Source organism: Dermochelys coriacea, chromosome 1 (genome assembly GCF_009764565.3).
Source record: "Dermochelys coriacea isolate rDerCor1 chromosome 1, rDerCor1.pri.v4, whole genome shotgun sequence".
NCBI classification, from domain to species: Eukaryota; Metazoa; Chordata; order Testudines; family Dermochelyidae; genus Dermochelys; species Dermochelys coriacea.
Genome location: NC_050068.2, coordinates 253,623,042 through 253,637,558, shown reverse-complemented (window position 1 = coordinate 253,637,558; position 14,517 = coordinate 253,623,042). Strand labels below are relative to the sequence as shown.

The following is a 14,517-nucleotide window of genomic DNA, read 5'->3' as shown; positions in this document are numbered from 1 at the left end:
TGACAGATTTTGAAAATTTTCTAAGTACATTAAACATTATGTGGTTTAATCCTGCAGAGGGTAGTGAAACATTGCCAGGTATTCCTAAATTAGTATGATAGTTTGTCTCTTTAATATCACCTCAGTAAATATTTAGCTGTTACATCTGCTGAGAACGATCTCTGGATACCAAGAACTGTCAAATCCATAACAAATAGCCAATATGTTTATGTAGCAGCTATACGAAAACAGCATATTCTGATCCCTCTGCCAGCTCTGCACATCACTGACCATATCAGTGTTTCCCAGATGGTAGACACTGCCACCAGCCTATTCCTACTGGGGACTAGAAAGTGGAGCACAGCAATGGGAACAGGACAGACTCAGGAAGGAGAGATTCTTCCTACAGATTCTTATAAAGCAGGAATCAGATACAGCTATTTGAAAGCTCCCCAACTTTCCCTCTGTGGTCCTGGGGTGATATCTTACATACAGGAGTGTAAGCAAACACCCACTCAGCCACTCTCTCCTCCTAGCTCCCAGAACTCTCAGCTGAGCCACAGGAGCACATGTAGCATGCGCGCACAGAGCCATCAACAAATCTTCTCCACTGAACAGATGAGTAGGAGAAATTGGGAGGTAAAAAGTGAAAAAAAAAGTTGATGGCTGAGTGGGAGAGAACAGAGATCAGGAGACAGAAAGTGCACAAGAAAAGGCAGAGATATTAGCAACTGCATGCAGGAGAGCTTAGCAAGTATTTTCCTCTGATATTTGGTCTACCAAAGGGGACCACTATGAACTCTAATACATGATATTTACAAGAAGTAAATAAAGTCCTGTTTAATGAAGACTGAAATTATATTTTCTAGACACAGTTTTGCTTAAGCAGCATATATTTTTCATTTTTTACTACAAGTACATTTTTCATGACAACAGGATCCTGTTTATGATTGGACAATCACTTGCTATGGAAATCATGCCAGAAAAATAATGATAACTTCTAGTGTAGAATGAACATCAAGAACAAAGGAAATCCTTGGAAACACAGATCCTGTTTTCATTCAAGTGTCCTTGGTAATAAGCACAATTGTTTCTAAAAGGCATGTTATTCCCCAGAATTACTTTTGTGCGGCATCAACAATTTTTTTTTTTAAATTGCTTGTTTTAATCTTACCTTTTTCTATGAGATAAAGGAAGATGAACAAACAAATGGTTTAATCCAAGCCAGCACTACCACTTTTTATATTATTCAATGGGAAACTAAAATTTACCATCAGAAACGTGCAACAGAATGCTAGACCTTTAACAGAAAGTGACAGAGTCCCACTACATTTTTTCCTGTTGAAGTCTGTTTAGATAAACTAGTTTATTTGGGAACCGAATCTGAAAATCTTTTAACCTTCTCACACTGGGCTTACAGTGCTTGAAACAGCTTTAAGTGCAGAAACACAATAGTGAACAAACTGCACCTAACAGCTCTCTATTTGAAAGAATGAGTGAAGAAGGTTGGTTGAGACAGCTGTGCAGGCAAGAAATTGTAATCTGCATACAAAAGCGACTCCCAATACCTTTGAATGGGATGTAAATAGGATACTGTAACTGATGAGTCCGTTTGAGAAGTAGAAAAAAAACAAAGTACAACTGCTCCAAAGCCAAGATGCACTCTTTACCTGTAAAAATGAAATAAATCTTCCCATCTGTATTTGGGAATCACCTTCCACCATGCTGGAATCTGTCGCTTGAAAGAAAAACAAAAGCTTCACTGACTTTAGGAATATCAGACAAACCTATTCATTACACTGAAGTCTGGACTGGATGACAAACCAATTTTGTTTGGCCTTTAATTAAAGCACACTGCTATAAGGCAATGTATTTCCAATGAATCCTTAACAAAGACTTGACTGTGCTTTGCTAAACAGAGAACATCTTCTTGTTCTGTATTTCTACAGGACCTAGTACCATGGGGTCCTGGTCCATAACTTGGGCTTCAGGAGCACTACCCTCAACATAAATAATAGGATGTTACAAAGTACCAAGTTTCCTGGAGTACCAGTTTAATGTTGTGTCAGCATTTATGTTTGTAAACGCATTATTCTGGTGACTATAATTGGCCACAAAATCTCATCTGACAAAATCTGGCATACAGGGTTTTAAAATGTATCCACCTGGGAGTTATTAAAAACTTAATGACAGGTTTCAGAGTAGCAGCCGTGTTAGTCTGTATTCACAAGAAGAAAAGGAGTACTTGTGGCACCTTAGAGACTAACAAATTTATTGAGCTGTAGCTCACAAAAGCTTATGCTCAAATAAATTTGTTAGTCTCTAAAGTGTCACAAGTACTCCTTTTCTTTTTATTAAAAACTTAATGCGTTAAAACTTTTATACAAGACCACTATGAACAACAATAGCTTTAATTTTAAAAATTACATTGGGTAAGAAGTTAATCCACAATAGGGATTAAGCACCTGTGGTATTGTGGATTTAATTTGAAATCTTACTATAGTATGCACAATAATTGCTTTTCTAATGGCAGTCCGGAGGAGGCTCATGCAAGACTTTGTTAAAAGAGCTGACTTCAGGTCCAGTGAAAGAAGATCTCAGCCTTTTAAAGTTTCTACCCACTTTGTTTTAAGAAGATAGCCTTGAAAATGTATGTCAATATAAACCAATCAATGGGGATCAAAGGCACAAGCAGCTAAACTCTACTCTTCTGCAGTAGGAGGCTCTGAGATTCCTAAAGACTGTATCTTTCCCCAACACGCACTTTTTTATATACAAATCACTGTTAAATTTGATGTGTACCCCAAATAAACATCTTGCTGACACCACCCCTAGGCCAGCCCTGTGCATAGTGATGTGATGATGGAGAACAGGAATTTGTCACGTTGGGAGAGGAGGGATGGGGAGGACGGATATTTTTTTCCCCCCAGAGGCCAACTCAAAAATGCTCCGCCTCATATTTTCACACCCCTCCAAGGCAGGGACCTAGCTAGCTTCTGCTCACCCAGGTAAGCCTATAATTGCTATGGCAGCTGCTACAAGAGGAACAGCTGGCTCTCATGCATCTAGAGGTGTTGCTGGTTGGAGAACTGCATTCCCTCCCACCCACCCCATTGCTGGCTTCTCCAGGAGGAAGAGGAGAAACAGCAGGACCAAACTGCTGTCACAGAATAAGAAGCTTATAGCTACTGCAGCCCTCTTTTCTCCTTGCCAGTGAGACAGAACATTTTTGAGGGAGACATTTGTGACAGTTTGGCAGTATGTCACTATGATTCAAAAGGCTTTAAACACATGTCTCATAGAAGTCTGCTTTAAAAAGTTATCTGCAGTTAGAGAAATGGTTCATCAAAAGAACCAAGACAGTTATATTTTACATAGCACCTAGAATGTGCTAGTCACAGTCTCTACCTGAAAGAGTTTACACTCTTCTATAGCTCCGTCTACCCAAGGATTTTAAAAGGCTTTACAAAACTCTAATGAACTGAGCTTCCTGAGGCTACTGTAAAAGAGGCATTATCTTCATCTTTCTGATGGGAAAAACCGAAGTTTAGTGACTAGCCCTGAAATCGCACAGTTTGGAGGAGAATTCAGATCTCCTGTCACTTTTACGCTGTAAAAAAAAAAAGTAACTTTCACCCTGAGTGAGATCTTATGATCTATCAAATGGAAAAAAGCCTATAACCATGTTTATATAAGCAGAGTCTTGTGTTATGTCAATATATATACACAAACACACATACACACTGGCATGAGACGCTGTAACCCACCCCTCAGGACTTTAAAAACAAGTGTCTATGTTAAAGTATTACAATTTGGCTTACACGATCTTAAATTGCAGAAATTCAGAATTAAGTATAGGCCTCCATCCTTTAGTATTATCACAGCCTTAAATCCATTGCCACCAGTGGCTTTCATACTAATATAATGACTCAAGTGATTAACCAGCACTGATATGCCTATGTTTTGATGGCACAAGCAGTGTCAAACCCTGCTCACTGTACTCATGAAGTACTGAATACTGAGTACATTATGGCTCTTCATGAGTAAGGCAAGCAGGATTTGATTCATGATATATATTGCCACATGTTGTCTGAAGACACCTTGCAAAAATCTATGCACTAGGGAGGAGAAATTGGATACGAGTTTTAGGACTTGTATTCAATATATAAACCTTGAAAAATAACTGCAATAGTATGTGTGCTCACAAAGTACTTTTTTTAAAATACAAGGCAGTGTGAATCTACATTAAAGATTTCAGCGTTAAAAGGGAAGATGAAATCTTTTTTTTTTTTTTTAAAGCCTCATGCTGCACTTTCTGAAAGAAATGGTCTCCCTGACTTTGTACGACTAGTGCTCTGCCCTCTCTCCAAATCCTTCCTTAAAAGCCAAAAGTGTTCAAACACTCTCTTGTCATCAGTCCCCATTTCCTGCCTCTCACATAAGCAGTCAACACATACGTAAAGCAGAGACAAAATATCAAGGAAGTTCCCATTACTACACCAGTGCTTCACTGCAGATAATGGCTCTTTCTAGCTAAAATCTTAAAGATGTTTGATGTTAATTCAGTGTAGTTACAAGACACTGATATGCAGGTCTTGTATTGTAACAGCGACCAGGAGTTTCAGGTTTTTATCAATAGCCAAAATGTAGTAAAAGTACATTTCTAATGTCTAGAACATGAGACTGCAATTATTTTAATATAAGAAGCAGCAACAGCATAAACACTAATTGTCATTATAAAGGGAACTACTTACCTCCTTCTCCATAAAACAAGAGGCCATTATAAAATTTAGTTTCCGCCTACCAACAAAAGGAGAGATTTTTTTCCAAATTAAAATGATATAAATACTCAATTTACAAAAATACATGGCTTATGTTTGCAGGATTAAAAGCTAAAAAAAGCCAAGATGTAAAATCTACATTTCAGTTTGCCAAACTGCAAACATTTTTGTAACAATAATAAAGACAGGTTGTAGGAATTACCTCATATTTTAACTTCTTGATTTCACAGCAAAGGGCAGCATACACAGTTATTACTTTGTTCAGAACCTAGACTCATCAAGGAAAAAACACAGTATTACACGGGTAGTATAAAAGTGTAATAAAAAAACATGTGGCACTTGTAGCATTTTTCATGTTCAAAGCGCTCTACAGAAAAAAAAACTTTACAGATTTTACTACAGAGTTCTTATAATTAAAAAATTCTAAGTTTAAAGCATTTTACCTTGTTTTCCGTATTTATCAGCTCCAACAGGGAAGACTGTTCATAGGGCAAAAGCTAAACATTAATTAAAAAATAGAAATATTAGAAGACTTTCTTTAAAAAAGCATCTTTAATTACTAAAAGGAATCACCATTTATGTGATTATGTTAAGCAACTTAATTTTTTCAACCTAGTTCCAAATGCACTCAGTACCAAAAAGACACTAAGTGTATGCTACTGGCACGCTACCATGGAGGAAATATCCAGTTCTCATATTACATAGACTCATCAAGTCGTGTTTCGTGAAGGTATGTAAGGGTAAAAGACAAATGAACTATGTGAAATTTATAACAATTATAGAAATATTAAAGCAAAAAGTCCTGACTGCTATAAGACAAATCTACTGGGCCCAATGTTTAAATGGCTTCTAATCTTGTAATCACAAAAATGTGTGCATACTTATTTGTGCAGGCAGGACATGTATTTGCATATATAAACACCTATTTTGGATTTGAAAGTCAGCCAAGAGCTTTTCCACCCCATTTGTGCACACTAACACTGAGACTGGATGCACAAGTTCAAAATTTAGCCTTCTAGGCAGGCATGTTCCAGAAGGGGATAAAAGTTAAATTCTGTTTTTAAATAATGCCTGTAAATTCAACATAAAAAAAAGAACTAATATTTTGTATTTCATGAAGGACAGGAAGTTTGTGACCAGGGAAATAACTGGCTTTTAAGGGAGGATGACTATTGTGTTGGGGATTTTCGCCCTCCTTTAAAATGCAGTCATTGAGCCTATTGAGACAAAATGTAACCTAACTTGTATTTTAGTTGCAAGTATATCTATGCATGGTTCAGTTTACACCACTGTGCTCATATAGTCTGTTCTTCTGTACAGAAGAAGAATTGTATGCAAGAATTTGGTTCCTTGAACTGCTCAGAATGTAAGATGCTTTTAAGTTTCACTAAGCTCCAAAGGACAAAGAAAAAACAATAATAATGTGAAATTATATTCTCCTACAATCATCAATGATTTGCTATTTTATGGTTAAAACGGGTTGGGGAAATTTTTGGGGCACAATTAAAAAACTGAACAAATGTAAGGGCACAATTGCATGGATCTTTTCCTTTCCAGGGTAAAGGGAAAATATATACAAGTGACTGATTACAGTGCAAGCTTAGCCTCAAAAATATTTTTGTTTTAGCTTTTTAAAAATATCTTAATACTAATATATTTTTAAATATTTTACCTGAAGGTAACTTTACTAGAAAGATATTTGAAACAGTTCTCTGTAACTTGTAAGATTCAAAAAAGTTTATAGTTCTATTTAGGTCTACCAACAGAAACGTCACTTTAAATAAATCACAACTAAAAAAGGCTTCAGGTCCACTCCAGACAAAAGGCACAACGGCTACTGGCCCACAGAAGTGCCATGAACATCCTAGACTCTACAGCCAGTGGTTACTAACACTTCTAAAAGGTTTGAACAGGATACAAGAAAAAGATGGTGTACACCTTTTCCAGCAGCTGTAGATTGCCAAATTAGACACCCTGAATGCACCCTTTTCCAGAGAGCTTGTGTCTGACCAACACAATCGCTATCTAGGCTCCAAAGATCCTAATCAATGACAGAGGGACAGGACTCATTTAGAGTCCCAATATCCTAACATGATCAGAAAACAACCTGCCCTAGGTCATTTGGGGAAGAAAACTCTAAAGCCTGAAATATGCAGGCAAAGCTTGGCTGACAACAGCATTCCACTGATAAGATAGGGAGATAAAGAGGCGATTAGAACAAGACCATACCCTCAGGATGATTCTACTCTCTCGTAAATGCAGCTCAGAAATCTGACTAGTACAGTTCAACGGCAGAGACCTTACAATACCTTCAAACACTCTTCCAACTATACAACTCATTTGCAAGCAAGAGATTTTTTTTGGCTTCCAGATTGGCACACCATGACACCAACAGCTTCAGCCTTATGATTCTCATGCAGCCCTGGAGAGAATAAGTATTGTATTCTGAAATGAGGGCTCCATCTCTGAAGGCTTTTCATAGATGCTTGGTAACAGACCTATAAGCTACTGGACAATCAAATTTCTCCATTTAATTTGACAGTTTTGTATTGATTGAGTAAGAAAATGTTTTCCCAATAAATCTGATCATTCCAGAGAATCATTAGTGAAATCACAACTGAATGCCTCCAAAATGCATTATTTTAATTTGTAGAAGACAGATAATTCCAATATGCATTAAATATATACAGACCTTTAATGCTATAGGATCAAGTTTGAAGTCCCAGACATCTCCAACTGAGTCATCCAATGCATCTTCTATTCTCCTCAGCTGAGAAGTATACTCCTCAAGAAATTTCCCATAATTCTTTAACTGTACTTCAGCATGAATTTCTAAGAGTAAATAGTAATATTTATGTAGTATCAAAGTTAAAGTATTCTACAGGATACTCACTGAACTGCAATATCCTACAGATTATTTAAAGTAAGATCTAGTTTAATCTGTTACTTAGTTTATAACATTGTCTCCTTAAATCACTTTCAGTTAACAAGGTTGACACCAAGAAGATGCAAGTTTTTCCCTTGCTTATAATGAGATTTTAAACTCAAATGTATCAATTTAAAGGGAAGTTATGTTATTTGCCAGGAGCAGCAAAATAGTTACGCATAAACTAAAAAAAATGACATTTTCAAGACTGACCTTAAACAAGCTAAATTACCAGAGATGTCAACTTTACAACAAGAAGATACTAAGGAGACAGCATATATGGACAACATAAATTATGACATCCATCACTTAATATTGCACAGTAATTGAACGAGAGATCCCTAGCCAAACATCTATGGTAATATTATACCCCTGAGGCAATGAGCATCTTATCACTTCTTAGAACTCACTGGTAACTGCATTAAAAATAGCTGTTTCCACCACTACCTCTTACTTTGATTGCAGGATTATGTTGTCTTAAATCACCATCCAGAATTCTAACCTTCAAGCTAACTCTCCCTCTGTCAGAGCATTCTGTTCTACCACCACTCAGAAATTAGATGGCCAAATGAAGTGTGGAAACCCACTCACTGCCAAAAGTGGTGATATATTGATTCCACTGCACAAATATCAAGAATATTTGTGTTAGTTGGTAAATTAAGTATGCAGGTCACTTATCTTTATAAATTCCACTTATTTTCACCATGATACAGTATTTAAAAATCAAAAATCTGAATGAGCGCCATATTTCTGATTTACCTGGATTCATCAAAATATACAAAAAGTTATACTTGTTACTACAGCGTCACAGATTACTGCTCCATAGTTAAGACAGAGTTGAGTTTTGCATATAAAGCAAGGATTCAGCCTATGTGTTAAGACTACTGTATCTTACCCAATGGTAGAATAAAGCAACAGTATGTATACCACCACATTAGAATATTTTAATATTTGTTGAAAATAAAGCTACCTAAAAATGTCACTTATACAAAGTCAACCTGGGCAAATCAAGCAATAAAACTTTACATTAACACAATACCCACTATGCTGAAGGGTTCTTTATTTTTTATTTAGTTTCAGAGTAGCAGCCGTGTTAGTCTGTATTCGCAAAAAGAAAAGGAGTACTTGTGGCACCTTAGAGACTAACAAATTTATTAGAGCATAAGCTTTCGTGAGCTACAGCTCACTTCATCATAATGCATCCGATGAAGTGAGCTGTAGCTCACGAAAGCTTATGCTCTAATAAATTTGTTAGTCTCTAAGGTGCCACAAGTACTCCTTTTCTTTTTATTTAGTGTTATATTTGCTCAAGGAACTTTGCGATACAGTAGAACCTCAGAGTTACAAACACCCTGGGAATGGAGGTTGTTCATAACTCTGAAATGTTCATAACTCTGAACAAAACGTTATGGTTGTTCTTTCAACAATTTACAACTGAACAATGACTTAATACATCTTTGAAAATTTACTATGCAGAATAAAAACACTGCTTTCCCTTTTTTTTTTAGTAGTTTACATTTAACCCAGTACTGTACTGTATTTGCTCTCTCTCTCTCTCTCTTTTTTGGGAGGGGTGTCTCTGCTGCTGCCTGATTGCGTACTTCTGGCTCCAAATAAAGTGCATGGTTGACTGGTCAGTTCATAACTCTAAGGTTCTACTGTAGTTAAAATGCCCCAAAGAAATGGAATACTTGCCCCAAAGACTTTACAGTATAGATCAGTGGTTTTCAAACTTATTTGACTGTCCCCGCCTTTTTTCTGTCTGTAATAGTTTATGCCCCCTGACTCCTGCCACACAAATAAATATACCAATTAAAAAAAAATCAACATGCAACTTTCACTATCAAAAACAGTAAGGCATTGTTCAAACAGAACCAATGAACCATTGCAATAAAAGCAAAAGCAGAACTGCGATTGTGATCGATGCTTACAATTAAACGTGCACACCGCATCATAGCAAATGGATTAACGTAGAGGTGACAACAACTTTGTATAATGCTATGCAAGCTTAACAGAAATCCAATAAAATGCATAGTGCCATCTAGAGTCAAATGCACAGTGCTATATGAGGACCTGATATGTCTGAAGGAAACAGTTTTGCTAGATATTCATTGCTGTGGGTAAAATGCGTGCAATAAGTTTTTTTTCCCTGGGAGCCAGTGCAGAGAAAATACTTTATAAACAATATTAACAAGAATCACACTATTCCAACACTGAAGTGCAGCATCCTGTAGAATAGAAAAACAGCTGTTCTATCTTGTCCCCATAAAAAACAATTAGTGGACAAAATATAAGCTTTGATGCAGCAAACATACACACAAAACTATTAAGCATATAAGTAGTCCCATTGATTTCAATTGGGCTACTCATGAGAATAAAATTAATCACGTACATAGATGTTTTCAGAATCAGGACCAGAGTAGGTTCAACTGGATACTGAAGGAATTCGGTAGCTATCTCAGTATTTGAAAAAATTCATTCACAAGAGGCAAGTAGAAAGCTTGCCACTTCCTGGTAGTGGGGCAGATACCCATTGGTTTCTATAGGATTAAGCTTTAACTGAATATAAACATTTCTAGCTCTTATGATTGTGAAGGTAACCGTCCAAAGGGCAAAAGTTACAAATGCCAGGCTAGATGCTTAGCCCCCAAAGCAGCTGATGTGTTACAATGGTATCTACTAATCATCTCTCAATCACGCTAACATCCAGGCTAGAACAATTTAGAAGTACCTGTCGGCGGCGGCCAAATTTAGAGAAATGTTCAACCACTGAACTGGTAGAAGCTGTTTGCCAGGCAGTTATAGAAAGAGTTTGAATAATAAGGCAGCTTTTGTTTGTAGCCTCTCATGTAGGTGCAAAGATAATATTTTCTTCACTTGGACAAGTTCACTCATTTGAGAAACTAATTGGAAGGACAGCAGAAAACGCAGTAAATCTTATTTTGTCATTTCCATGCAATGAACAAAAATCCTACTTCAGAAGATACAGATATTATACAACCGATAATATTTTATAAACTGTACTCAGATTTGATTGATTCAATTTCCTCTAGGCCATTAAAAATGAAGCCACTATTGGAGAATGCAAAACCTTACTCAATAGTGAAGATTATAAAATTTCTCTAAATGTATTCATATTCATTAATAAAACAGGCAGTAGTTCTATACTGGATATACATCATCCCATGAGGATTCATGAATGAGAACTGCATTGTTATATATAGGCATGGAAAGATTAGATATTTATTGGTAATATGTTGGTAAACATGAATTTCACCATACACACACAAACCAACAAAAAATATTTCCATTGATAATCAAAATTCACAGATAGGCTTCTTGAGAACTTCTTAGCATTTGAGATAAGGATATTTACTTTGTTTATTTTGACATGTGATGTTGACAATTTCTGTTTTAATGGTTATCTAGCCTTAACCTTTTGAATCTCAACATCTACTGTCACTCTATAATTATTGTCTAACTCTCCCACAATTTCCTGCAACATTGAAAATTTAGACATATAAAAACAGAAAAAGTGGTTAAAAATAAACATCAATATTATCTGTCAAAAGAAAATAAAAGCTGGATTCTACCAAGCCTAATTAAATACAAGACATTAATGCAACATTAGGAGCAGGTTAGACAAACACCTGTCAGGGATGGTCTAGATCAGCGGTGGGCAAATTTTTTGGCCTGAGGGCCATATCTGGGTGGGGAAATTGCATGCAGGGCCATGAATGTAAGACTGGGACAGGGGGGTGGGGTGCAGGAGGGACTGCGGGGTGTGGGAGGGGGTGCGGTGTGCAGGAAGGGGCTCGGGTCAAGGGGTCAGGGTGCAGGAGGAGACTCAGGGCAGGGGTTGGGGCACAGGGAGGGGTATGGGGTGCAGCAAGGGACTCAGGGCAGGCGGTTGCTGTGTGAGCTGCGGGCTCCAGCACAGCGCCACTTATGTGGAGCGGCTCCGAGGTGGCAGCGGCGCACAGCGGGGCTCAGGCAGGCTGCCTGCCTACCCTGGCACCACACCACTCCGGGAAGCGGCCAGCACCACGTCCCTGCGGCCGGGGGCAGAGGGCTCCGCACGCTGCCCACCCCTGCAGGCACCTCCCCCGAAGCTCCCATGGGCCGCAGGTCCCCGTTCCTGGCCAATGGGAGCTGCGGGAGGCAGTGTCTGGAGGCAAGGGCAGCGCACAGAGCCCTCTGCCCCTCCTCCCTCCGGGGCTGCAGGGACATGGTGCCAGCCAATTCCTGGAGCGGCGCAGGGCCCGTGGTGCGACGGGGGTGGCAATCCCGTGGGCCAGATCCAAAGACCCTGATGGGCTGGATCCGGCCTGTGGGCCATAGTTTGCCCACCCCTGGTCTAGATAATATTTAATCCTGCCTTGAGTGCAGAGGACTGGACTAGAAGACCTCTCGAGGTCCCTTCCGGTCCTACACTTCTATGAGTCTATGGTTCTACACCAGACTGATTTGGTCCCCCCTTTCCTCTGTTAAAGCAATTATGATACTTAATAGTAAGATATAAGATTTAGTTGTACAGTTAAATGAGACTAAGTTTAAAAAAAAAATCTTTCATATCGTGGATTTTTATCCAGCTTGCTTGGAATATAAGAGACTTCCTTTTAAAAACAGGCATACCTATTTTGTTTTCTTATCGCTTTGCTCATTGACAAGTAAGCTGCTTGTCTTCTATCAAGCTGGTGTGAAAGAAGTACCTCATATCAGAGGTTCTCAGCTCCACACACCTGCTAATGTCTGGGAAACAATGATTAGGCACCGTTTTATGAAAAGCTGTACTTTAACCTTTCCTTTTTCGGTGCATACAATTGTTAGAAATCATAAATAAAACCTCAAGTCAGTTTTCATTGAAAGTAAATAACATAAATACAGCATGAACAGACAACCACTTGGGAAACTTATATTGTATATGTGAAACATCTGCTCATGACAGACACATTTGCTCAGTAATAACTGTTGTAATTAATGCAGCATGACCATTCATTTTACAACACATGCACTATCTGTTTAGAAAGTAAGTTGTCCACAAGGACAGAGAAAAAATGGATTTTTTCACAGGCACACAAGCAGGCTAACAAAGAGTTAAGCATCATTTTAAAAAAAGTTGAAGTGAAATTGCAAGCAAATGCCCTAGTTCCTTTCCGGTCACAGCAAAAACGCATCACGGAACTAATTTATTCCAGCATGACTTATCCGGCTAATCAAGACAGCAACAAAGGAGACTTCAGTATTTGCACGAATTGTGGATTTTTCCTGCTGAAACAGTGATTTTTTGTCTGGTGTATCTCCCCATGTTTGATTCCCACCTCAGTGTTTGGGACATTTGCTAAAGCCTCTCAAATAGATCTAGGGGATGTGGAGGAAGGAGAAACAAAAGAAAGATGAACCTTGGAACCACAAATTGAATACGAGTCAACAATGTCATGCAATTGTGAAAAAGGCTAATATTCTGAGGGAGTATTATCAGGAGTGTCGTATGTAACACAAAGGAGCTACTTGTCTTGCTTTACTGAGGACTGGTGAGGCCTCATCTGGAGGCCTGTGTCTAACTGGCATGCCAGTTTCAGAAAGACGTAGACAAACTGGAGAGTCCAGACCAGAGCAACGAAAATGATAAAAGGTTTAAAAAACCCTGACCTATGAGGAAAGGTCATGTTTAGTCTTGGAAAAACAGACCACTGAGTGGGGGACCTGAAGATAATCTTAAAATATGTTAAGGGCTGTTGTACAGAGGAAGTTGATCAATTGCTCTCCATAGCCACTGAAGCCAGGAGAAGAAGCCTTACACTGCAGCAAGGGAGATCCAGGTTAGATACCAGGAAAAACTTTCCGACAGTGACGCTCCGGAACAGGCTTCCCGGGGAAGCCCCATCAGTGGCGGTCTGTAAGAACAAGCGAGGGGCAGACGCCCGCCAGGGATGGGCTAAGGCAGGTTACCGGGCCCTGCCGCAGCGCAGGGGGCTGGAGATGGTGACCCCACCCCCAGCCCAGGCAGCCAGGCACAGCAGCGACAGGGACACTGACCCCCGCCCCGCGACCGGCTCGGGGCAGGGCGCGCTGCCCCCCCCGGGGGAGAGGCCCAGGGCGGAGCCGGGCGCTCGCTCCCCGGCCCCGCCGGCCGGGCAGGGTGCGCGCGTGCCAGGGGGGCCGCTGGAGGACCGGGTGCGACCATCCCCGTTCCCCACCGCGCGCCGGCCCTTCCGCTCCTGCCCGCGCCCCGCTGCGGACGGGAGGGGCCCGGGGCTCGACTCTCGCCCCCGCGCTTACTCTGGGAGCCGTCGTCAAAGCGGTCGAAGTCCCAGTCCGGGGAGAGGGTCTCCAGCGCCATGGCAGCGGCAGCAGCGCCCAGCCTCCGACACGGGACTTCCGGCAGCGCGCGCCCGCGCTGCACGCCGGGAAATGGAGTGCGGCGGGAGGGGGGGGGCGCGCGCGCGCGCGCGCGCGGCGGCAGGGAGGGAGGGAGCCGCCAGAGGAGCCCGGCCCCGGCCCGGATCGGCCGCCGCAGCAGCGCCCCCTCCTGGGGCAGCCGTGGGAACTGCAGCAGCCGCCACAGCTCGGCCGGAGACCGCGGGTGCCAGGGCAGGTCCCGCAAGAGCCTCGCCAGGTGCCGCGCTATATGGGCAGCCGGGGCCGCTACGCCTGGCGCTAGCTTGGGGCTCAGGAGCCCTGGATGCTAGTCCCGGCTCTGACACTGAGCTCCTGGGTGACCGTCGTCCCCCGTGCCTCAGTTTCCCCACCCGGTGTCGCTCTTGTCGACTTGCATTGTAAGTTCTTCAAGCGCAGGGAGTTTGTGCTGTGTTTGTACAATATACACTG

The 14,517-nt window shown here is 40.7% G+C and overlaps 1 protein-coding gene across 2 annotated transcripts in view; it reads right to left on the bottom strand.

Annotated features, from left to right (window-relative positions):
* The window catches only part of WASHC4 (WASH complex subunit 4), a 61,795-nt gene extending 47,606 nt beyond the window's left edge, over positions 1-14,189 (bottom strand). The window contains exons 1-6 of one of the 2 annotated variants that reach the window (XR_005290678.2): positions 13,969-14,122; positions 7,453-7,592; positions 5,204-5,257; positions 4,963-5,028; positions 4,734-4,779; positions 1,650-1,717 (exon numbers count right to left, since the gene is read on the bottom strand). Coding sequence is in view for 1 of the 2 variants with exons in the window: in XM_038387703.2 (XP_038243631.1) it covers positions 1,650-1,717; positions 4,734-4,779; positions 4,963-5,028; positions 5,204-5,257; positions 7,453-7,592; positions 13,969-14,029 (435 nt within the window). In the remaining variant the exon portion in view is untranslated. Of the gene's footprint in view, positions 1-1,649; positions 1,718-4,733; positions 4,780-4,962; positions 5,029-5,203; positions 5,258-7,452; positions 7,593-13,968 lie in introns of both variants that reach the window. The other variant, XM_038387703.2, reaches the window with a different exon arrangement.
* Between the last annotated feature and the right edge of the window lie 328 nt (positions 14,190-14,517).